This window comes from Macaca thibetana, chromosome 12, assembly GCF_024542745.1.
Source record: "Macaca thibetana thibetana isolate TM-01 chromosome 12, ASM2454274v1, whole genome shotgun sequence".
NCBI lineage: Eukaryota > Metazoa > Chordata > Mammalia > Primates > Cercopithecidae > Macaca > Macaca thibetana.
Window position 1 is genome coordinate 68,999,507 of NC_065589.1, and position 26,880 is coordinate 69,026,386.

The 26,880-nt window shown below is 35.5% G+C and overlaps 2 protein-coding genes across 2 annotated transcripts in view; one reads left to right on the plus strand and one right to left on the minus strand.

Moving 5' to 3' along the window:
• The window catches only part of SP3 (Sp3 transcription factor), a 56,910-nt gene extending 41,019 nt beyond the window's left edge, over window positions 1-15,891 (plus strand). Inside the window, exons 5-7 of the mRNA XM_050751817.1 lie at window positions 5,681-5,873; window positions 11,184-11,380; window positions 14,163-15,891. Of these exons, the coding sequence (XP_050607774.1) occupies window positions 5,681-5,873; window positions 11,184-11,380; window positions 14,163-14,479 (707 nt within the window). The 3' untranslated portion in view covers window positions 14,480-15,891. The remainder of the gene's footprint in view (window positions 1-5,680; window positions 5,874-11,183; window positions 11,381-14,162) is intronic.
• The window catches only part of SP9 (Sp9 transcription factor), a 921,284-nt gene that overhangs the window by 413,484 nt on the left and 480,920 nt on the right, over window positions 1-26,880 (minus strand). The window lies entirely within an intron of this gene.

Genomic DNA, 26,880 nt, shown 5'->3' on the forward strand with positions numbered 1-26,880 from the left:
GACACTGTTTAACAAGGGCTTAACTAGTACTCCAGATTTAATAAGGTGAAGTGAATATCTCACTAGTCAGTGTACTAATTACAGGTCACATAGTCTTTTTCTCACATATTTGTGGCAAGACTATAAAATGAGATCTTCTGTAATACATATTAGGAAATAGTCATTTCTGGTTATGTTCATATGTATGTGTATGTAAGATAATTTGGAAAACTATAAAAATGAAAGATTAATAAAAGATTAATTTCAAATGGGAGGACAGGAGCAGTTTATAGAAGAATAATGATCCAAATCTAAGGAGATGGCATTTGGGGGAAGAGATTGCTTGATGTTAAAGCAGAGATGGTGATTATTTATCCATCTATATTTTTAAAATTATTATTATATTTGGTAAGGGGATAACATTTAGTTTTAAAAACCTACCCCTAAAGTGTTAACTTCTTTTAGCATTAGTGAAGGAATATTTTTAGGAATTCATATCTATAATTTAGAACTATCCCCTTAGAAGAAAAGTTGGAAAAAAGCTTGGTACCTCTGAAATATCCATAGGAATCTGAGGAATAATGAAACTTTATAATACATGAGATATTGTAGGATTATCCAGTGGTTCTGTTAGATGATTTTTATGGCAGGTGAAGCTGATTAAAGGGAAAATGTAAATTTTTAGAATCAAATGAAGTAATTTCATCAGTGCTTAAAAAAGTTGAAGGCAGAAAATATGAAAGACTTTGATAAGAACAACAAAATCTTAATGGCACACTATTGATAAAAGATAATGTCTCATTTTATCAACCATACTGTAATTCATATTTATCTAATGTTAGCTATTTAAATTAAATACGTGTGTTCCAGACTTGATAAATTGGTTAAGAATTTATCTCAAATGTTCTATTAGCTGTATTGATAAATAATTAGCAGTTAATTTTAGGAAGAGGTATTTAGGATTTTCTTGTAATATTTTTAATAGAAATCTAGGCATGCCCTGAGTTATTGATACTTAACTAATATTGAAAATTAGCCTTATCTTTGTAACCATGTTGTGTTTGTGTGTGTATGTGTATATTTCATTATTTAAATTTTCTGTTTTCTTCTCTTCAATTCTTGCCCAGGTGTGCAGAAATTGTTTTTCTTTTGTACATATCCCTTTTGCAAGCTTGTTTTATTGGTAGGCCTTGAAAACAACCATAATCACAGGACAGAGATACTGTCAGTGCAATACCTCGCCAAATGAAAAGGAAACATTTTGAGGTGGAAAATAGACATAAAGAAAAAGTGCTGTTTATAAAATTCTTAAATGTGTCATGCACATTTCCTTGTATTTCTCTTTTCATTGCTTAAATTTTTTGCATACTTTTCCTCAAATATTAATCAAATGTAAATAAGCACATTCATTTCTTTATACTGCTAGCATGCACTATTGCTACAGAATATAAAGGCTGATATACAAATATTTCAGGTGCCCTTATGTGTCAAATCTACCTTTGTGGGCTAACCTAGGAGCTGTACTGCCAATTTTATAATGCTTGCTTTTACAGCAAAACTCTTGGAAACAGTTACCTGTACTTGTTTACAGTTCATCTCCTTCCACTTTCTGGAGTCTGTACTAAGCAGAGTTTTGTGCTCACAGTTCTTGTCAAGATCACCAGTGATTACCACAATGTTATATCCAAGGATCATTTCTTAGTCCTTGTTTTACTTGACTTTTTAAGTATTTGACACAGTTATGTTCTTCTCGAAATGATTTCTTCAGTTTGACTTCTGACACCAGTTGCCTCATATCTCACTGGCCACTCTCAGTCCCCTTTGCTGGTTCTTTTTAATCTCTGCTTGTTAATTTTGGAGTGCTGCGGGGTTTCCTCCTGTCTACATTATATTCCAGATGACTCTCAGTACCTAACATATATGCTGATATTGTCAGGCCATATTTCTACCTGAACTCCAAATCCATTGACTGCCTTATCAACACCTTCATTTGGATATTCAATAGGCATTCAGAACTTTCATATTTCAAAATAGGCCCCTGACTGGCACCCCTCCCCTGCAGTCTTTTCTACCTTCAGTTTACCCTATCTCAGTCAATGGCAAGTCCATCTTTCTAGTTGCTCAGGATTAAAACAAAACAAAACAAAAACCTTGGGAGTGTTTTTAACTTCTTTCTGTTCTTGCTCCTCACATGATAACCTGTTATCAGTCTGTTAGCAGATGTCTTTGACTCTACTTTAAACATATTTTCTGACTGACCAATTCTGCCCCTCCTCATCAATACCCTAGCTTCAGGCCACCATCATCTCTTTTTAAGACTGTGTCAGACCATTCCTGTATTACTATAAAGAAATATCTGGGACTGGGTAATTTCTAAGAGGTTTAATTGACTCAATTCTGCAGGTTGTACAAGAAGCATAGTGCTGGCATCTGGTTCTGGGAAGGCCTCAAGAAGGTTTTACTCATAGCAGAAGGCAAAGGGGGAATGGGCACGTCACATGGTAGAAGTAGGGGGAGGAGAGAGACAGAGAAAGAGAGAGTAGGAGGGAAGGTGCCACATGCTTAACCAAATCTCTTAACTATTGCAAGAACAGTGCCAGGACAGTGGTGCTAAACCATTTATGAGAAATCTGCCCCCTTGATCCAGTCACCTCCCACCAGGCTCCACCTCCACAAGTGGGGATTACATTTCAACATAAGATTTGGGTGGGGACAAATATCTAAACTATTTCAGGGTCTTGCTTTGTTGTCCAGGCTGGAGGGCAGTGATGTGATCATGGCTCACTGCAACCTGACCTCCTGGGCTCAAGTGATTCTACTACTTCAGTCTCCTGAGTAGCTGGAACCACAAGGCATGTGCCACCATGTCTGCCTTGCCTTTTGTTTTGTTTTGTTTTGTTTTGTTTTTTGTTTTGTTTTGTTTTTGGATAGTGACGGGACCTCTCTCTGTTGGCTCAGGCTGGTCTTGAACTCCTAGGCTCAATCGTTTCTCCCGCCTCAGTCTCCCCAAGTGCTGGTATTGCAGGCATGAGCCAACACACCCAGTCAGCTTGAACTTGTAACTTGCTAACTGCCTTATCCTTAGAACCTAGAACAGTGACTGGCACATTGTAGCCGTACACAAAGTTGTTGAATGAATAAAATTATATTCTAAATTTCATATTATGAATTTAATTTGTGGGACACACTCATTTTAAGTTTTTTTTTAATTTGTATAAAAATGGGGGAAGGTTTAGTAAACTATGTGGGAACTAGAGGTAAAGCAAAAAAACTGTCTTTAATAAACAGTTCCTAATCACCTATAAATTACGTTAAAGTATTTAATTTAGAATAATCTTTATATTGAAGTATAATGTGCATTCAAAAAATATACAGATCATATGTATATAACTTGATGAAATTTTACAAAATGAACACATAGAAGAACTACCACCCAAATCAAGAAATATGATATTACCAGCAACCCAGAAATCTCCCTGTACTCAGTCATATATTTCCCTCAAAAGTAGGCAGTCACCACTCTTCTATCACCATGGAGCACCCACTCCCTTAACATTTAAATAATGTTTTTTTAGACTGGGCTCGGTGGCTCATGCCTGTAATCCCGGCACTCTGGGAAGCTGAGGTGGGTGGATCACTTGAGGTCAGGAGTTCGAGACCAGCCTGGCCAACATGGTGAAACCCTGTCTCTACTAAAAATACAAAAATTAGCTGGGCATGGTGGCGGGCACCTGTAATCCCAGCTACTCGGGAGGCTGAGGCAGGAGAATCACTTGAACCCAGGAGGCAGAGGTTGCAGTGAGCTGAGGTCATGCCACCACACTCCAGCCTGGGTGACAGAGTAAGACTCTGCCTCAAATAAAATAAAATAAAATAAATAAATAATTTTTTAAAGAACAGTTTAGATGCTTAGTAAACTGGAAAGGAAAGTATAGAGATACACCTTACCCCCCTGCCCCTGCACATGCATACCCTTCCCTATGTCAGCATCCCCCATCATTCAAAGTGGTTCATTTGTTACAGTTGATGAATTTGCTTGATGTATTATCACCCAAAGTCCATACTTTACATTAGGGTTCCCTCTTCGTGTTTATACATTCTGTAAGTTTGAACAAATGTATGCCATGCATCCACCTATATTACATCATACATAGTATTTTCACTCCTCTAGAATAAAAATACCTCTGTGCTGTGCCTATTCATCTCTCCGTGCCCTTTAATTCCTGGCAACCGCTGATCTTTTTTACTGTCTCCATAGTTTTGCTGTTTCCAACGTGTCATATGGTTGGAATCCTTGCCAGTTGCTATGAATCTTATATAAATGAAAATTTCTTTATATAAATATCATACACGGTCCCATTCCCTGTGTATAAAGGGAATACATACCGGGTGCAGGGGGCTTCTTTTGTTCGAAATGCTTTGAGAGTCATTTCTGTTGCATGTAGGTGGTTGTTAATGTTCATTGTTTTAATATGTTCCATTGTATGAACAAATATGATTTATTTTTCCATTCCGATACTGGTGGATATATGAGTTTTTCTAGTTTAGGGTGATTACAAATGACGTTGTGTAAGTTTTATACTTGTATTTTGGTGTTAAGTGTATGCATTTCTGTAGGGTGTGTACCTAGGGGAAATTGTTTGAGCTGTAGGGAATACATAGTTTCACTTCTAGAAGATATAGACGAAAGATTTTCCAAAGTGGTTGTACTGATCTACACACTTACCATCACTGGGAGTTTCAGTTGTTACACTTCTTTCCCAACAGTCTGTACGGTCTGTTTTAAAATTTCTAGTCGTTTTGTGGGTGGGTAATGATACCTCATTGTGAATTAAATTTTTATTTCCCTGATATTTAACAATGTTGAGTACCTTTTCTTACTTTTATGGGTCATTTTGATGGATTATTACTTTCGTTTCTCCTGAGCCTGTTAAATAGTGGATTTCTAAGAATGACTAGCTACCATGTAGGACATTAATACAGCACAGTAAAAAAAAGTATTTTCCTTTCATCTATACTGAGATACGAAGGAAGATGTAAACTTATGTGCCTGGTACTGATGACTTATATTTAAGGTATCTGTATTAAGTTGGTATGCAAAGGAGAATTATTTAGGGCTTACTACATTAATTGATTTTATGGTGAGAATTTGAAAGTATACCCAGATGTGTATGAATGAATGCAGTGATTAGAAATTGGGTATAACACTTTTTGGGCAATTAATTTATTGTCTTTAGTGAGCACTTTGTGGTCTCATCTGTATCAGCTTAATCTTGTAACATCTCTATGTATTATTTGCACATAGAAGGCATAGAAAAGTAGAGGACAAAGTTTTTCCAGGTCGATTATTACCTATTTTGGAAGTTCCTTCTTAAGGAAGATTTGTTCATCTAGGGAGATTGTATTTTCTGAGAACTTTGAGTGAAGCAATTATTATCTAAAGGGACATATGAACTAATTAATGTAATTAATTCTACTATAAGCATTTATACAGGAGATTACTCTCCAACTGGTCTTGAAGGATAGATAGAGAGGTTAGTTAGATGAAGAACAAAGTAACTAGAAAATAGTCTAGGCAGGAGAAGTAGTGCATGCAAGGGTGTGACATTGGGAGAGGACATGTAATTTCATGCTATTTTTTTGGGCCATTTGGTTCTCATCTGTATTTGTTTTTTGTTTTTATTTTTGTTTTTTCCTGTAGATATTAGGATCAAGGAAGAAGAACCTGATCCTGAAGAGTGGCAGCTCAGTGGTGATTCTACCTTGAATACCAATGACCTAACACACTTAAGAGTCCAGGTGGTAGATGAAGAAGGGGACCAACAACATCAAGAAGGAAAAAGACTTCGGAGGGTAGCTTGCACCTGTCCCAACTGTAAAGAAGGTGGTGGAAGGTATGCATACATGAAACATACATATTTTTAAGAGTGCTAATATCATTCTAATTTTTGAAATACTGCATGCTATGTCATTTAATTATGAGAAATTATTCATTACATGATCATTTTGGGTGTGTGTGTATGCGTGTGGCAGAAGTTAGAGAACAAAATATATGGAATTGGATTTTCAGTTCTAAATGTTTTTTAAACTGAAATTATTAGTTTGCTGTTTCAAAAACAGTATAGCAGATGCCATTTAACAGGCCCACACCAATCAGAAATTAGCCTGTTTGCACACCAGCAATGGAATTTGCCTTAAATATAGATAAAAAATTGATTTTTAGGTTGAGAATAGTAGTTACATAAAGATTAAGTTCATCTATGGCTGATAAGCATAAATATTTCCATTTTCAGTAGAAGTGAAAAATAAGCCTTAATAGATTGAATTTTTTAAAAAATGAGATTGTATTTCAGTTCAGTCTTTTTAAAGGTAAACATTAAGACAGAATAACATGACTGGAGTAAACTCAAAATGATCAGAGATTATGTTAAATGTGGATGTACTAAGCTTAATAATTAAGAGATTGAGACTCAGATCATATTTAAAAAAAAAAAAAAGATCCAGACTGATGTTGATTATAAGGAATACCTCAAATAATTGGCACAGAAATATTGAAGATGAGGGATAGGAAAAGATTTATCAGGCAAGTATTAACAAAAAGAAAACTTGGGTAGCAGAGTTAATATATCACACGAGATGGGATTGAGGTGAAAGCCCCAAATGAGACAGAGATGTATTTCTTGTTAATAATACTAAATTTCCACCAAGAAGATTTAATAGTCACGGTCCCTTTTTTGTGCAGCTTTGAAATATATAGAGCAAAAATGGATAGAACTCTAAAGCCATACTTAACCAAATACCTTGTCATGGTGAAAGTTAACATACCTTTCTTAGAAATGCACTGTTTAAGTAGATAAAATGTACTTTTAATACAGTTAACAAACTTGATCTAATAGAGCTTTTCTATCTGCCTTTGAGTTACACATTGGCCAGCCCTTTGCAGTAATAATAATTGCTAACAACTGGTAACATTGAGAGCTTACCATATTCCCAATGGTGTTAGAAGTGAGACATAGAGAGGTTGAATGACTCTGAAGAGCACGCACAACAGGGATTCGGACCTAGCTTTACCCAGAGCCTTAACCGTTAAACTATGCTGCCTCCCAAGTGACTCTCCTTCTACATCGGATCCTTAGGTATTCATGTTTGTTGTAATTAGTTTAAAAGTTTGTTTTTTGACATATTTTGGTCAATTAAAATTGTGAATTCTAGCTAGGCAGTAACTTTTCTGAAACTCATTTTAGAGGGACTTTTAAGATAAATTATTCACAAAAAATCTAATGGAGGCCTGGCCTTTGTTTCATTTATTCTTTATTTTAAAATGAAAATGTTTTAATTTATGTTTATTAAACTAAGATATGCTCATAAAAATGCAGAAATATAGGACATTTAAAAACACCAGAATCCCACCCCACTTCAAGATAAGCTAGTAACATGTTTGTATATGTCCTTCAAGATGTTACATGTATTTTAAAATAGAATCATCTTCTTCTCACTGTTTTATATGTCTGTTCTTGTTTTGATAATTTTTGTGACCATATTTTCAAGTCTGTATAGTCTGCATCGTTTTTATGACTGTATAGTATTCTGTTGTATTCTATTGTATGGATGTAAAGTGATTTAACGTCTTTTGTTGGGAATTTATTGTTATAATCTTACATGTATGTCTTTGCACATTTGTCTGAATATTTTATTTGTATAAGTTGGCAGAAGTGAAATTGCTGGGTTAAAGGTAATTGTCTGCTAGAAAGGCTAGTTTGTACTCTAACCAGCAGTGTGTGAGAGTATCTAGTTTCCCACATCCTTGCCAACAATGAATTTTACATTATTTTTAACCTTTGAAAGTCTGACAGATGAAAAATACCTTAATATTGTCTTATTTAGTATATTTTTAAATTACTTGGTGAGGTTGAGCATTTTTGGGGATGTTATTTTGCCATTTTAAAATTTATTTTTTGAATTTTTGTTTTTTTTTTTTGTAAATCTATTAATTTATGTAACTGTCGTGTGGAAATATTTTTCCCAGTTTTACATTGCCTTTAACTTTTTCAGTGGTTTACAGAAGGCATTGTTACTACACAAGTAAAGAAACAGTTCCATCACTTACAGCTTGCAAAGCACAAAAATTTTAAGTTGATCAGCCTTTCCTTTATTAGATGCCTTGTTACCATGCTATTACAAGTTTTCTGTATTCTGAGAGTTATAAAAATGTTCATTTATATTTTTTCTAGAACTTTTGTGACTTCATTCTTCAATAGCTCACTTATTCTAAGCAATAAAAATTGAGATTCCTAAGAAACTATATTGTTTCTTAGAGCTTATTTGAACAAAATTCAAGTAGTATATGTGTGATAGATACACTTGTATAAATGACAGTTGTACCTAATTAATAGAAGCATAACATATGTAGTAAATCCAGACTATTCTGAAGTATTCTGCAAGGTGATACAGATAGTAGTTAAAACATTTTTTTAATAATATTTGTCTTTTTTTGCAACCATTTTTTTTTTTCAAAGAATATGGGCAAGATGGCATTTTTAGAGAACTAATTTTATTCATCCTTAGAGAAGTAAATTTTATTTATTTGTTTACCTTTTAAAGTAAGGTGTAAAATATAAAATATTTAAAAATTGTAATTATTTAGCAAATATTTATTGAGCAGAACCAGCTTTCGGAGACTGTTGAAACTAGTGAGAGATAACCTAGTGAGAGACAAATAATTGTAAGTAAAATACGTTCTAGAGGCATGATTGTTAAATAGGTTTTGTATGGATTAAACATCAGTCCATATTTTTAAAATTGTGCACAATCTGTTTTCTTTGTCAGCATTTCAGTTTATGTCCTGTTTTTCCCACCCTGAGCAGAAGAGAGTGTATTTACTTAACTTTTCTTAACCCCTCTACCCACAGTTTAACTTCCACTCTATCTTAGCATTATTAAATTATTGGGAACAAGTTTAGACACTCAAGAATAGAAATGTAAAATTATTAGTTTTTCCTATATTATAGGCATTAGTGGTGTAGATATTAATCAAGAAGAAAACTTTAAGTCTTTTCTTACCTGAAGTTTGTTGAGAAATTCACTTCAGTTCTCTCCCTTCAAGCCTTCATATAACATGCCGTAAATCCACATCTACCATATCTATATCTTATCTTGAATCAAATTTTCTTTTTAAATAGAATTTTGGGCCTGGATATTGAGCTTTTTCCTTAAATTATATATGTGTGCAACCCGCCCCTATGTTTTTTCTTTCTTAGATGCCTATCCCATTTTCAAATAATGTTTCTTATCTCCTAATAATTCAGTTAAAAATACCTTCCCTAGCTTCTTGCTTCTTTGAGAACCCAGATTTGTTGCTGTTAATTTGTTAGTCTTGTGCTTTGTTAGTGTTCCCATGCTAAATTTTGCTAGGTTTGTGAAATACACTTTTGAGTTTGTAAAAGCGCGTTGATTGACCTGAGTGGTAGGCTTAGAGGAGAGGCATGAAATCATGAGTACACGAGTGAACTGAATTGGGTTCTCTGTGAAATTGCTATGGTGAACACGATATGTAAAATTGGTTTGTACACCAGTAGCCACAAACATTGCTGTTTTTCTTAGGGCTTTTTAAATAATAAATTTAAAAATCTAAATTAAATGGAATCAATATTGGCTTTGGTTAATGAGACTTTGGCATTGCAAGGGAGCCAGAAAAACCTGTTTCACTCAACTCAGCTCTTTGAAGAGAGTTGTAGAAATTGGGGGTGGACTGGAGCAGAAACTAGAATTGTGTTAGATTATGACATCCTTGCCCTTGAGACAACAGCATGACTCCTCCTTGTCTTTACTTATGCTATTCCTCTGCCTGGAATGCCTTCCCTCCTTTCTATCTAAATCCTACCCACCTCCTCCACGAAGCCTTCTCTAACTACTGGAGCCCACATTGATGTCTCCCTGTTCAGAACACCTATGGCATCTAACAGCCAGCACTGCACCGTTTAGCACTGTTTGTCCTATGGCAATTTCACATGCTACTGAGTGTGAGTACATTAAAATATAAATGTGGGGAAATATGCATTTTTCCAGTAAATTTGAAAAACGATAGGTGTATTGTATACAGGAGGATTTACAGGCTGTAGAAAGTTTTACAGGATATGACTAAACTGTGAGACTGGGGGAGGAGGGGAGTTGGGGAGGGGGCTAAATGTACTTTTTAAAAAAAAACTCAGAAACATTGTAAAGTTTATAAAAGTTGTTTTGTCCAAAGTGTCATGTTTTTTAAAAATAATTTATTCAGTAACTAGCCTAATTTTTTAAAATTTATTTTAAAAGGTTGAGAAATAACATTTTCTGTAGTGTTTAATACTATTCAGATTATCAAATTCTGGGATCAAAAGTTTTCTTCTTGCTTAGGCTAAGATACCTCTGTTCACCCATCTAATCTCATATCTTCTAAACCCTGCTCTTGGTATCAAATACTGAAATGTAATAAATGTCAAATTTGGTGATGTAGAGAAAACTGTATTTTATCTCTTGTGTCTAATTTTGGCTTTTACATGGTTAATATAATGGGAATTTTAAATGTAAAGATAATTTTGATTTATATTTATTTCATCTAATGCTAAGGGAGTTCAGACCATTGCTTTAGCTAGATTTTAAAAAAAGCTTTCTCCAAGTCAGTGTATATTCAGGGTGTGGCCACACAAATATGAATAAATACTCTTAAATCATGTTAAAGTCTGCTAAAGCTTCCTGTATCTTTTAATTGTACCTGTGATCAGTTATGCATTCATTCTTTGGTTTAAATATATTTTTGATTATCTGACACCATGACTTTTGAATACAGACCACATTTAGTTTCCTGTATAATTAATTGGATAAGGCTTATGCGTAGAATTTGTGAATGGTTCTGATAGAAGAATAAATAGCTTTATTGTACATTCTTTACATATGAAATGTCCTTTTAATTACATAATTCTTGAGCATATTTACATTTGGACAGCAATCACATTAATTCGGGAGTAAGGTTAATATATAAAATGTATATGCCTGAAATACATAAATTTTCATTTAAACTGATTTTAAATGGTTTTGGTTTCTGATTGACTTCGTAATGATAATGTCTTCCTTATTTAAAATTCAACATGGGGATATATGATATAAATGGTAATGTCCATTTGAATATTTTCATATAAGGTATATATTATTCTGTGTGTGTTTTTTAGAGGTACCAATCTTGGGAAAAAGAAGCAACACATTTGTCACATACCAGGATGTGGTAAAGTCTATGGGAAGACCTCACATCTGAGAGCTCATCTGCGTTGGCATTCTGGAGAACGCCCTTTTGTTTGTAACTGGATGTACTGTGGTAAAAGATTTACTCGAAGTGATGAATTACAGAGGCACAGAAGAACACATACAGGTTACTAATATTTACTTTTAACAGACAAAAATGAATTATAGGGCTACATAACTGCCTTGACATTTTTTTTTTTTTAATTAGCATTTCTTAATGAATTGAATCTTTAAAATACAATGAATTACATCCAGTTTTTACCTTTAGGAACACCATCTTAATATCACTAATTCCAAAGAACAAGTCAGTATGGCTCATCTTCTAAAATAAAGTTTTATTTAAGTAGACTTTGGGTAGCTTTTGTTGACATTATTGAATGCTTTAAGCCACATTTATGCTATTTTTATTCTGTTAACATTTTTAATTAGTTATCAGCTTTTACTCTTGATCTATCCTATTCTTTCCCCTTAACACTGTAACAAAAAATATTTCTGTTTCTTCTGATATATTTGGGCATTTCACCTTTTCTTTTGTTTTTAGTATCTCGGAGGTAAGGGAAAGGTATTTCACCGAGGAGTAACCAAGGCAATGTTGATGTGAAGACTTTCTCTCATCATATTATTTTTACATAGTGTTGTGTGGTTGTTAAATGAAATGGACCTATGACTGATCTACACTGAAACCTAACAGTATTAACTTAGAGAGAGATAGTTTTCTCCTACTACCATGTAAATGATTAAAGTGTTCATCAGTCTATGCTCAACACTGGAGAATTGAAAAATATGTATTTACAATCCCTAGAGAGCTTGGAAGAAGCATGGTGAAGAACAACATGGATTTTGAAGTCATCTGGATTCCAACTCAAGTTCCCTATTAGGTTAAGCGAATAAACTCTCTCTGACATTGCTTCACATCTCCTACTTTGGCCCTTCAGTATTGTATAAAATTACCTATGAGGTCTGTAGTAGTACACAGATGCTCTAATTGTTTTAGTTCCTGTCTCTCATTGGGTAGGTAGAGAGATGAGATTAACCTATATGAAACTGCAACAGACAATTAAAGTAGATAAGGCTGCTGGGCATGCTGGCCCATGCCTGTAATCCCGGCACTTTGGGAGGCCAAGGAAGGCAGATTCCTTGAGCCTCAGGAGTTTGAGACCAGCCTGGGCAACATGGTGAAACTGTGTCTCTCCTAAAAAGACAAAAAATAGCCAGGCGTCATGGTGTGTGCCTGTAGTCCCAGCTACTCAGGAGGCTGAGGTGGGAGGATTGCTTGAGCCCAGGGGGCTGAGGTTGCAGTGAGCCATGGTCATGCCACTGTACTGCAGCCTGGGTGACAAAGTGAGATCCTGTCTCCAAAAAAAAAAAAAAAGGTAGATAAAAGATTTTGCATTGCAGTCTGCTGTTGAAAAGGCTCAGAAACAGGTAATTATTGCTTGGGATAGTGAAGTATGGGATAATAGACCTTACGATGGCCCTGTAACAGAATTTTCCTCAGTAGGATTTTATCAGCAGGTTGTAAAAAGGAATAATGTAAAACGGAGAAAAAGGTCAGTGATCAAACAAGTGTAGGAAATAGTGGGCTAAAGTACCTTCAAGGCAGTACCTCTTAAGACCTTTAAATGCTAGATGGACAGCTTGCATCTATAAATTAGTGATGGTAACGTGTGTAGCATTTCCTAACCTTGTTTGATCATTGTGCCGTTTGCCATGGAGTACCTCTCAGGACTAATGTTACAAGAGAAACTGGGAAATACTTTCCTAGAAAAATGGTAGTATGTTAATAGAAGAAGTGAGAGAGCCCCCCCCCTTTTTTTTTTGTAGCGGTGAATGAGGATGAGATTTTACATAACATTTCAATTAAGTAGGATTGAGGCACATTTTAAAGTTCCTTGTAAATTAGGCAGTGGAGCATCTAAACTGTTACATCATCTGCAAGTTACCCTTGCATTTCCATATCACTTAATATAATCTTGAAGTTTTCTGATGTAATAAAATTTGGTCTTTAAGGTAAATAATGTCGAGAGAGACAGACTAGGATGTGACTGCAATATAGTTCAAGCATGAGGTCTGATAAAGACCTATGTAGAGTAGAGGTGCTAGAACAAAAGATACAGGGTAAGACATTTTTGAAGAAAAGAATTAAGAAAATATTTCCTAGATTTATTGATTTTTATTGATTTCTCTCTGAATTCCTTTTAGGTTGGCCTTTTGTCTTTTTTGGTAATCCTCTTGCAGAGTCGGTCTTCAACATAATAGAAATTCAGTCTGTCTTTTGTATTTAAACTTATTCATGCTGGGAAATAAATTTAGGCATCAGGGTTTTATCAACTTTAACATCTTGACATTAATTATCCTTGTTCTTGATTGTTGTAGCTGAAATCAAGTCAGCTAGCCAGATTCATTTTTTCTACGGATTACTTACTCTTTTTGGATCTCAAGCTTATCGTGTCATTTCTTTAATCTAGAAATACCCTGTTGCTTTAATTATATTTAAGAGTTGAAGGTTTAGTGTCATGAACATGGCACGTTAGTATTTTAGTTATAGTGTGAAAGAATATACTTTTATTTAGACTTTAAAATGTGTTGATGATTTTTTTTTAGCTGGCGTCTTAACACAGGTATTTAAAACAGCATAGTTGAGATATTAAAGTTTTATTTGAATATCCATCTATTATATAATACATATTTGAATTTTGCTATTCATCAAAAAGTAAAGATGATTTATTTTAAGGAGAAATATTCTGTAAGAGAAATCTGGCAGGGGTAGCTTGTAAAAATACAGTTTTAATAGACCCCTGCTCCCATCCTTACCTGTCAGCAGTGACTGACTTTATGTTTTGGGGGAAATGATTGAGCTGTTAAAGTTGAATTTTTAAAACCAAGTAACTTAATTTTTTTCCTAACAGGTGAGAAGAAATTTGTTTGTCCAGAATGTTCAAAACGCTTTATGAGAAGTGACCATCTTGCCAAACATATTAAAACACACCAGAATAAAAAAGGTATTCACTCTAGCAGTACAGTGCTGGCATCTGTGGAAGCTGCGCGAGATGATACTTTGATTACTGCAGGAGGAACAACGCTTATCCTTGCAAATATTCAACAAGGTTCTGTTTCAGGGATAGGAACTGTTAATACTTCCGCCACCAGCAATCAAGATATCCTTACCAACACTGAAATACCTTTACAGCTTGTCACAGTTTCTGGAAATGAGACAATGGAGTAAATATTACACAAATACTTATTCATTGTGGTTATTTTTATACAGTAGTGAGAAGAATATTGTTCCTAAGTTCTTAGATATCTTTTTATTGATGTGCAAAAATTTTTGGATTGACAGTAACTTGGTTATACATGACACTGAAATGCCTTACTTTGTATGATATTCCATAGTATATTAAAAATGGTAAAATTGCATGGGTTTTGTAGGTACTTTTGGAATCTAGAAGAAATGAAATTTTACCAAGTTATATAAAGAGAAAATTGAATTTAACAATGCGAATGGTAGTCTAACCAAATGCATCAATCCTGTGTGGTTTAGTGTAAAAATGAGAACATGTTGGTATTTATCTATTGTAAGATAAAAAAAGCTGGTGGGTGAAAGAAATCATGTTATGATAAAAAATTTTGTAATTTTCTTGATGACTGGAATTTTTATTATGCATAACTGACAAATCAAGTTTCCAAGCAAATGTTACATAGTGTAGGCTTTACTTAGCTTATCAATTTGTCATTTTGAGGCTAATTATTTTAATTAGGTTAACTATGTACAATATTTTAAGCATTACTCTTGTAAGATTTTGAAAACTACATTTTAACATGGAACTCTAGGGATAGTCACCTTTTAAATCCTGTTGAAAAGCCATGTTTAAGATTTAATTTGCCAAAATAATGTCTTGTTAATATTCTTTCAATAACGAAGTTGGGCAATATAACCAATGTTTGAAAAAGTTTAAAATGTATAAGTTGAGGCATTTGGGTGGTAAGAGAATGTTATAGTGAATTATCCCTTTTCTTGACTATTGGAGGACCAAAAAAATAAGGTGTATTGCGTCTTAGCAGTGATTTTTATCCAATCTTGTTTCCAAAAACCATATGTCTCCCAGGGCCTTAAAAGCCATCATGTAAATTACCAGTAAAGTATAACATATGCAAACATAACAAAATCACTTCCATAGTGACGATACTCCAACCATATGGATATTAGTCATAGAAAAACTAGAGGTTTTATGATATTTTTTTAAGTCTTTTTTTTTTGTCTAGGTAGTCAGTCTGCACTTAAATATCAATCATTTTCCTTTTTTGCTTCTTCCCTTAAAATTTATATGTATCCAGTACATTTAATTGAGAAACGTATGTTTTTTATTATGCTGTATTTTCTTTTTATTTTTTAATTATTGTTTATATTTTCAATTTAAAAATGTACAAAATAAAGTTACATTGCTGGTCTTGTAAGAGCTATACAATTTTCCTAAATGTATACCTGTAACTGCAGCAGTTCACCTATTTCAAAAATTTGGAATTGTGTTCATTTGTTATTCTTAAGACCACCTCAAATTTAAAGGCTACCTTATTGTACGTTTAAAGTGTATTATAACAGTGTGGTAGTTAATAAAACACTATTTTTTTTTCTTTTGAGTTTGTTGTATTCCTATGCATTAAAAATATTGCAGTGGTGTGGGGTAAGAGTTGGTGGTTTATTTTTCTTCAACTTGGCTTTTTATTTTTAGATTCTTGATTTTAGACACTGAATTGTAAACAGGCATGTTTATTTGAAGAAGAGATATATGGAGACACTGGTCATTTACTAATTTTTTACTTAGAGTAAATAAGATTGAGCTTATTAAATACAATTTTTGAAAAAAAGTGTTAGCCCACATTGATTCATATCAGTTTTATCAGTACTATTTTGCAAATTTTTTTTGTTTCCCGTTTTAAAGCAATGCAGAATATTTTGATTTATCGAAAACCCGAATTTACGTGTAAGCTCCTGAAAATGATAAGACAAGCATTGGTAACCATGGCAGGAGTTACTTGAAAAAGTTGTGTTTTGAATTTGCATGTGTTTGATCATGATAAAGGCAGAGTAGGAAGAAAGTATTAATGTGATTGTGTATTCTAGATATTTTAAAGTAAAAATCAAATTTATTAACACATGTATACAGTGGGGGTAAATATGTCCATTTTCTGTTTTCCAGGCCCAGTCTGACTCTGTCTGTAATAGCTGATTGCATTGGAGAACTCTAGACACGCATAAACATGGACAGTTTTTCTAAATGTGAGACTTAAGCTTGTGATGTAAAATAGGAAGTTCTACTTGGAATAATATAAATGAACCACTAGAATTTACAATTATTTTGAAGTTACAGGGATTAGATTTTGAATCTTTAAACTCCTTTAGGTAATTTTTAGAATTTTTAAATTAAGATTAATGTGAAAAGAATGAAGTGAGCAGCAGGTGGTTCATTTGAGCAAACTGCCCATTAAGTCAAATTAAACCATTTGAGTGATAGTAGAGATGTTTTAAGTAATACTGAATTTTTACAGTAAGTTTATGGTGTACTTTGAATCCATAGGTGTCCATGCATATGTTATGAATTCATAGAGAATGAATGCAATGAAGAAAATAAGTAGGCTTGAAAATTATTTAAATTTTTAGATTGTTTTAGTGCCCACTAGGAATATATTAGTGAACTTTGGAACTTCTACCAAAGTTATGTAACCTCAGTGTAGATAATTTTAAATATTTCTATTTTTATATTTTAAAATGTTGAATATACTCTGGAAACAACATTTGAAGATTTGCTCTGATGTCAACTTTTTCTGGTTATAAAATCTATTAATATTGTATATGAGTATAATATTTCTCAGGGTAGGTATACTCTAATAGGTGTTAATTGCTTTATTTTTGTAAAGGCTAGAGTTAGTGCATATTGAATATATTTATGTACAAATCCTATTGTAACATTTAGTGGACTCGATTATCTGTATACCTCAAATTTTAATTTAAGAAAATAATCACTTGAAGAGCATCTAATTTTCTATAGATTGAGGCTTAATTATTGAAAAGTGACTCAACCAAAAAGCACATAACCTTTTAAAGGAGCTACACCTACCACAGAAAGTTGGATGCCCTGTAAATAACTTTGGTCTTTCAAAATAGTGGCAATGCTTAAGATACTTAAAAATACACATAACATACAAGCTGAAAGCATGTCAAACCTATTTCATAGAAAATAGTTCTGAAACAGTATTGTTCATCAGAAATTGCTGGGGAGCATTTTAAAGATTCCATAGGCCTGGTAAGCCGCCTCAGCTTACTAAATCAACATCTCTGGGGATGGAGTGTATATGTGTTTTGAAACAGCTGCTCAAGTGGTTCTGTTAAACACTACTGTGTTACAATCACTAAAAATAGAGCAAGCATCCCCTTAGGCTCTTGATTGTAGTTTAAATTCCAGTACTGCCTACTCGAGATCCAAAAGTTTTGTTTTTTGAAAAATTTGTATTGTGTTCAATATTTGAAATTTGGGGTTGTTGCATAAATGATTATGGAATAACATTTGGTTTTAAAATATATAAACTGACATGTTATGCTACCTGTTAAAGAATTTGGTTTTCAGTTTTAATTATATGAAGCTGGTAACAATCGTTTTCATTGTAAAATAATTATTTTTCACTAAACAGTATGTTTAAAACTTACTGCCATGAATGAGTACTAAGTCTTTTGTTGTCTGACAATAAGCACGAAACAAATTAATTGATATCTTGGGTACAAAATTTGATATTTTAGTGAAATCACAATTTTATTTAGTGTTGAAACAAAAATACATTGACCCTTTGCCTTGTTCAGACAGATTTGCATATGATGTAAATATATATTAGTGGCAGATGCAAAGTACTGTAGAAACCTAAAAGAGGGAGAATTCTGCATGAAGTCTAGGAAACTCAGCAGCAGAAATGGCGTTTGCAAAGCTACAGTGTGGTATGTTGGGTGATGGGGGTACTTTGTGAGGGACAGAGTGGATAAAATTTTAAGAGGGGCTGCCAAATTGCAAAAGAGAAGAATTTTTTTTTTTATGAGTGATTCCTAGTTTTTTTGGGATCCTACACCTCCGCAGAAAAATTCATTCAAGTCCAGGGTTTGTTGTTTGTTTTTTCCCTATATTGGACAGGGTCTGTCTCTGTCACCCAGGCAGGAGTGCAGTGGTGCAATCATGGCTTACTGCAGACTCCACTTGCTGGTCTCAAGCAATCCTCCCCACTTACGGCCTCTTAAGTAGCCTGGACCACAGGTGGGCACCACCATGCTCGACTAATTTTAATTTTTTTTTTTTTAGAGATGGGGTCTCACTATATTGCCTAGGCTGGTCTTGAATTCCTGGGCTCAAGTGATCCTTCCACCTCTGCCTCCCAAAGTGTTGGGATTACAGGCGTGAGCCACCACGCCTGGCCAAATGTGTGGAGTTGAATACACGTAACAAAATTGGAGTCTAAAGGGTATACAAAGTTTTTTTTCCCCCCCTGTTGCTTTTATTTGATGTTATGAAGTCTTGATGATACGAATATATTTTTAAAACTGTAAAAGCTGTCATGTATATTATGTAACAAGTCATGCCACTTCATTGTATTAAATATGTTTAGGATACAGTTTTTGATGTTAAGAATGATATCCTGAGAAGGCCTATCTCCTTCAGCCCTTCTCTCCATTTTTCACCTTTTAACTCTTCTAAATCTATGCTAAGCTACATACTAGATGTGTGATATTGATAGTTTTCTTACCTTAAAACGTGATTTTCATCATTCATGAAGAGGCTAACAATAGTACTCCCTCTTCATAGAATTGTTGTATTAAAATATAAGCAATTTAGCATAGTGCCTGACTTATGGTAGAGATTCAAATGGTAACCTTCCAATGCCCTCCTCCCCCTGTAACTCTGGAGATTCCATTTTTCTGTAGTGAAGTGTTTTAGAATTTTCATTGTTTGACTATGGTTCATGCATTAATTTTTCCAAAATGAGGGGGAATCTTGTTTATAATGCAAAAATGTGAAAAGAACAGTTGAGACCTAAATTGATAGTGGATAAAGTGTCTGAAGTGACTGCCCTATCAGAAAAGGATGGAATAAGAAGAAAAGACTGAGGCACATAGACGTGTATTTTCTTGAGGATATTATACCCCTATGTAAGATTCTATCGTATTTGAACATTTCTAAAAACCAGCCAGAGAATCTTCAGGTTCATTTTGACTGAAAGATAAAAAATTTAGTATTGAAGTGGTTTTTAAGGTTGGGAAAGGCCATCAGAGAAATGCAGTCATTTCTCCCCACCACCCTTCTCCCACAAAAAAAGTCTAAGCCTCCGATTAATAGACAACAGGGAATACAGGGAGTATTGGCTTAGTGACCTTTTAGGATACCTGCCAACTTACATCCCTTTTCTGAGCATTACTTTCTGCCACCTTCCATGAGGAGCTGTTCAGAAATCAGACAAGGAGTGGACATCTGGTCAAAGTTGAGCCAATTAGATGATTTCTCCTGAGAATTTGGAATTGGAAAACTGATGTCTTGGAAGGTCACATCTGGAACATATATGGGAGGCAGAGAAAGCAAAGATGACATTCAACCCGAGAAGAAAAAGAAAATGGCTTTCTTGATTCCTGATAATTTGGCAGTGTTTGTTGCAGTGTCTTGCATTTCACTGTCTGCATTTCATCCTTCTGGGGATCCACAAGATAGCCTTAAAACCTTACAGAGAGACCCCCCAACTTAGTTTTTTCTTAAGCAAATCAGTAGGGTGTTACTTGCTACCAAATAATGCCAACTAAGACAACTGAGATACAGTATATTCTCATAAAACACCATAGTTAGGGTTTGGTGACTTGATCCTATAGAAAAGGGTCTCCAACCCCTGGGCCACAGACCGGTACTGGTCCCTGGTCTGTGAGGAACCAGGCCATACAGCAGGAGGTAAGGCAGCGTTCCTGCCTGAGCTTTGCCTTCTGTCAGATCAGCCGCAACATTAGATTCTCATAGGAGTGCGAACCCCATTGTGAACCCCACATGCGAGGGATCTAGGGAGTGCCCTCCTTAAGAGAATCTAATGCCTGATGATCTGAAATAAAGCAGTTTCATTCTACAACCATCCCCGCCCCCCCGTCCCCCATCCATGAAAAAATTGTCTTCCACAAAACTAGTCCCTGGTGCCGAAAAGGTTGGAGACTGCCATTCTGAGAAATACCAACAAAACGTCACGTTTATTGTCTGCCAAGTGAGTCAGATTTAGATGAGGCAGAACTTAGTATAGAGCTGGGATGAATCAGAAAGGGTGGGCCTTGAAACACTGGTAGAATGTGTCCAAGAAAACTGATTAAAAGGCTTAGAAGTCCCTCTACAGTTTCAGGACACCCTCTTAACAGATGGCTGTATCTTTATCTGTGGTTGGTCTTGTGGAATACTGACCTTCTGCCAGCATTAGCCCATGTTTCTATCTCACACCACATCGTGTATATTTTCATTGTGTATTTGGACTCAGAATAAGTTTGGGCCTTTTAATTATGGTATACCCAATTACTTAGTCCTACTCACACCCTGATCCTTTAAAAATTCTTGATTGTGTTAATTGCATTTTTCTCAAGTTTACTCCTTGTAACTCTGTGTGGTTTTTTTAATGTTTATTCATTTAGTAAAGTTGAAACCTTTCATAGCACAATATAGTGATTAAGTGCATAGGCTTGAGACTTAAACACATGTGGGCTTGCTTGTCTCCCAGTTCTGCTGCTTACCACCTATGTGACCTTTCACTCTTTACCTTTCCACTCAGCCTGTTCTCTCACTATAAAATGAGACTGATGCCAGCATCATCTTCACAGAGTGATTATGGAGATAAATAAGTTAATGCATGTAAAGCACTTTCCATAATGCCTGGCACATATTATATTATGTATTAGTAAATGTAAGCACTAAATCAGTATTCTTCCTACACTTGAAAATAGTTGTCTTCATAGTGTATTAATGAGTTAATTCACCTTGATCCACGTAGTTATCAGCCAGTATTAACTGCTAGTATTCGCATTGTGCCTTTTTTATTATGAAACATTTCAATTAATACAGAAAAATGCAGAAAACAATGTAATAAATACCTAAGTATCTGTCATCCAGCTTTTATAATCTTATTTTTACCTATATATGTTTTTTCTTTTAAAAAGGAATGATTATAGTTGAAGTCTGTATAGCCCTGTCTCATTTCATTTATCTCCGTTTACCCACTTAAGTAACTGCAGCTCTGAATTTGATGTTTATCAGAATGGTTTTATATCCTTATTATATGTATATATGCATACCTAGGATTGTTTTTCTGATTTTGAAACTTTATATAAATGCTATTATTCTGTACAAAACCTTCTGGGACTTGTTTTACCACTCATGTTTTTGAGATGTATCCACACATGTTTCTCTAACTCATTCATTTAAATGCTGTAGTTCCTTATCACAATGTATTCATTTTCTTCTTGAGCATCTCAGTTATTTCCAATTTTTGACTTATAAACAATGCTGCAATGAAATACTTGACATATTTCCTTGTGCACATGTGAGCATTTCTTGAGATATGTATCTCGAACTTGAATCACGGACCAACAGGATATTCTTAATCTTCAGTTTCACCAGATACTTCCAAATTGATCTCCATAACATACATACCAAATTATACTCCTACCAGCAGTTTATAGTTCGCATTTTTTCCATACCCTCCCAATCCTGCCTTGGCAGATTTTTTTTTTCCAGTGAATGACAATGAAATTTTGTTTTGGGATTTGACAAAATGATTCTAGATTCATCTGGAAGAAAAGCAAGTATAAGTAAAGTTAAAAGGGACCTGAAAAACTAAGCCGTGCTATATTTAAAAATTGGTACCAGTAGGCATAATCAAATATTTGTTAGCTGTAGCAGAAACAATGCATGTTTTTCTCAGCGGTTCCACCTTCTAGCTCTCAGTCAAGCCCTGCCCAGGTGTGGTACTCCTCATAGTCTCTTACTGTAGGTGGTCTTCTCACATAGTAGACAGCTCTCTTGAGTTGAATATTGAAAAGAAGGCTTGGCGTGGGGCAGTGGCTCACGCCTGTGGTCCCAGCACTTTGGGAAGCTGAGTCAGGCGGATTGCTTGAGGTCAGGAGTTTGAGACCAGCTGGCCAACATGGTGAAAACCCATCTGTATAAAAAGTACAAAATTAGCTGGGGGTGGTGGCGCATGTCTGTAATTCCAGCTACTCGGGAGGCTGAGGCACGAGAATCGCTTGAACCCAGGAGGCACTGGTTGCAGTGAGCTGAGATCGCACCACTGCACTCCAGCCTGGGCGACAGAGAGAGTTTGTCTTAAAAAAAAAAAAAAAAAAAAAAAGGCTTAAATCCAACTGTTTCCCTGCTGTTCATTTTATCGGAGAACTGGGGATATAGGCTACTGCACATGATGGGTTGCTGGATGTGAAATGATAACTCAGGACTTTAATTTTTCTATATTCTCATGAGGTTGAGCATATTTTTACAAGTTCATAATCCGTTTTCCTCTGATGGGAGTCACCTGTTTGAATCCTTTGCCCTCTTGCTTTTTGGGGTTATTTGCAATTTTTGCATTGATCTTTAAACATTGTTAATAAATCCCAGGTACATATTATTTTATATGTATATTATATATATTTTAGAGACATATATGCTGATAGTATCTTTTCTCAGTCTAAGGCTTATCTTTAATTTTGTTTATGGTGTTTTGTGTGTGTTGTTTTGCAGAAGTTTTATTGTATCTGAATTGTGGCTTTTCTGTCTTTCTGAAGAAATTCTTTACCTACTGTCATACAAATTTTTCTCTAAAAATTTTATGATTTTGCCTTTCCATTTATCTTGTTAATTCTCTTTGAAATTACTTTTGTTTATGGCATGAAGTCCATTATTTTCCGTATGGATAATCAGTTGTCTTAGCAGTTTATTGAATAGTCCAGTGTTTCACTGCTGATTGTAATGCCTTCTCTGTCATTTATCCTAAGTTCTTGATATCCGGTAAGGAAGTCTCCTCTGCCCACCCTTCTCTGTATTTCAAAATGGTTTTGACTGTTCTTCACCCCTGGCTCTTTCTGTGAACTTTAGGATTAAATGATTACGTAGAATTAAACAATCAGGTTAAGATTTTTGATTAGAATTACACTGAATCTATAGATTAATTTGGGAAAAGAATGTTGTCTTTCTATCCATGATCATTCTGTATCTCTCCATTAATTCAAGTATTTAATGGTTTTAAAAAATAAATTATTGTCTCTTTGAAAATCCTTACACATCCTTTATTGCACTGATTCCTATGTAGCTTATGTTTTTGTTGTTGCTTTGGAGAATAGGCTTCTTAAAATTAAATGTTAAATTGATCAATGCTGGAGTATATAAATGCTATTGATTTTTATAAAATGATTTTGTCTAATAATCTTACATAATTCTTTTGATATTCTAATGGTTTGCCTGTAGATCCTATTGACTTTCTATGGAGACCGTCATGTTGTCCTCAAATAAGAAAATGTTTGTCTCTTCATTTCCAAGTCTTACGCCTCTACTTTTAATCAACAGCTTAATGTTAAACAGAAGTGGTGGTGCCAGACATCTCTGTCCTGATTCTGATTACTATTTACTTTTCTTTCTCACATGCAACTATAACATTATTCAATTCTTATAACATGGTGAGATAGGTGGAATAGGCATTATCTCCATTTCTAGTTAAGGCTTAGCGGGCCAGAGTATCACTCAAAAACACATAGCTAGTATATGTCAGAATATGGACTCCAGATTTTCTGGCTTCAAATCCTGTGTGATTATCTCAAGTATCACAGCTGTTTTCATACAACCTAAAACAGGATTGATGGCATTTATTTATTCAACAAACGTTTGAGTGCATGTTGTATAACCGATACTCAAGATGAAATGATCATTTCATAATTTCTAACCTGAAGGTTATAGTAAGAGAAGCTGATGACATTCTGACTATAATCACCTTTCTGACTTAAAAAAAAAAATCTATCTGGCTTCTCTAGTTTCTTATACTTTTTTCATTATAACAACATATTCCTTTTATTTCAATGTTAGGGAAGGGCTACTTTTTTTGTTTTTTGTTTTTCCTTAAACATGATCCTCTAAGAGCTACAGTGTAACTCTGCTAAATATCCACAGATGTGACATCTGGAGCACCATGCCCCAAGCCTAGGAGAGCCTGCATGTAGGCCTTGTCTACTTGGCATGGTTAGATTCATGAGGAGACCTAATAAACCTTTTATGACTTTCAAAGAAAGAACATAGGGCCTTACTTGCTCAGGCTCTAGTGTTAAGCTTGAGGCTCACTTGATAAGCCAAATTCAGGGCAGGAAAAAACTAAGAAAAGTCGATGATAGGAATGTATCTTTCTAACCAAAGTGTTCCTGAAATCTACTCCAATATTGGAGACAGTGAGTCAACCCTGAAATGGAGACTAGAAACTATGAGGCAGCAACATATGCACAAAACCAACTGTTTTTTGTTGTTGTTGTTGCTGTTGTTGTTGTTGTTTTTGGGACAGAGTCTCTCTCTCTCACCCAGGCTGAGTGCAGTGGTGTGATCTTGGCTCACTGCAATCTCCACCTCCCAGATTCAAGCAGTTCTTCTGCCTCAGCCTCTGCAGTAGCTGGGACTACAGGCACATGCCACCATGCCCAGCTAATTTTTTGTATTTTTAGTAGAGATGGGATTTCACCATGTTTCGATCTCCTGACCTCGTGATGCGCCCACCTCGGCCTCCCAAAGTGCTGGGATTACAGGCGTGAGCCACTGCGCCTGGCCAAAACCAACTTTTTAAAGCAATATTCTGCCCTAGAAATCATTATTCGACTGATGATGCACAGCAAAAGCGATAGTAGGTGTGAACACCACCCAGAACCAAGGTCTTGTGTTACCTAATCTCGTCGCTGCTGGGCTGGTTTCTTTTTCAATTGGCAAAGGATAAAGGGACAGTTTTTTGAGATATTTCTCTGTCCTGGAATTTAAACTTAGGACACAGAGGGCAAAGCCTCGGAGGAAAGAAGTGAGCCATTAACAGCTATGGCTGTGGAGAAAAGGTGTCCTAGAATGTGTGGGAGCATCATGGGGCTGGACTCAGCCTGCAGCGCCAGTGCTGAGTGACCTCTTTTAACACTCTGTACTTAACCACCAAAGGTGGTATACAGTCTTAACATTATTTGAAGCTGGCTTTTTGGACTCTGACCCAGTGTGATTGCACCTTCTTTGTTCTTGAGGACTTTTCCCCACAACAACGGTGAGATCTGGTGGGGAGCAAACTGCAAACTTAAATTTCTCCCTGGTTTTGCTCTACAAGGGCAGAGAAAACTGTCCCTTTGCAAACAGTCATAAAATTAACAGGATCATGGCATGGGTTCTATCAACTTGCTAGACTGTCAGGCAACCAGCTGCAGAAGGACCTAGGCCTTGCTTGTCATTGAGCTCTAAGAGTTAGCAGCATCAGGTTGCTAACTCCTTTGCTTTTGGCAGTTACTTCTGCCTTAGTTTTCCTATTGCCCCATGGGCAGGCAGCTAGGTGAGTGAAGTCGGGGTTTGGCTTGTCTCATTGTCACCTCCTCACTCACAGTCAGGTTCTTGAAAGAGTTGCCCACACACTTTTCACTTCCTTTTCCCCCACTCTTCTCGAATAACTCCCATTTGAGTTATTCTGCTCCTTCACTTCACTGAAGATGGTCTTGAAAAGGTCAACAGTGACCTCCTTGTCACTAACCCATGTAACATTTAAAGATTCACATACTGCCTGACCTCAGTGTTCACATCAGTTGGTTGTTCTCCATTTCTTGAAGTGGACTCTTTCCTGATATCTACCCATGGCGCAGCTGTTTCCTTCTTCCTCTTTCCACTTCTCTCTCTCCTTTGCTAGCTTTTCTTCTTGTACATGGCCCTTAAATATCGAATTTTCCCCAGGCTTGATCCTGAGCTGATTTCTCTTCTCACTCTGCACTCTTTTACTGGATGATCTCATTTGTTCTGGGGATTTCCTTTTACTCCAGACATGGGCAACTCCCAAGTTTTCCATCTTCACTCCACTCCTCAATTGAGTTGCAGGTAAAATATTGAATTACCTATTTGGCCCCTGCTTTGGAACTTCCACAGGTACCTCAAACTTCATGTGTTCAGAATTCAGTTTCTGAATGTCTACCCCTAACCCTGGACCTTCAGTATTTGTCTCAATGAATAACACCATATGCTTCTCGATGCTCATGCCAGAAAGGGGAATGTTAATGTTGACGCCCTCTCCTTCCCATTTCCCATAGTGATCTTGTTGATTGTCCAAGTGTCTCAAAGCCATGCATCTCTCTACATCTCCTCTACCAGCATCCGAGCAAGAGCCATCATTTTTTGCTTGGATTACAGCAGTATCCTGGAATTTGGGCTCCTCGTAACCATTCTTCCTGACTCTGACTAGTCCACACTCCAATCAGCAGCCCAGAGTGATCTTTGAAAATATCAGTCTCCTTAAAACTCTTTATTGGCAGTTCACCTAGCATCCCGAGGCTTTGCCATGCCTGGCTGGGCCTCTGCCGGCTTCCCCAGCCTCCACACA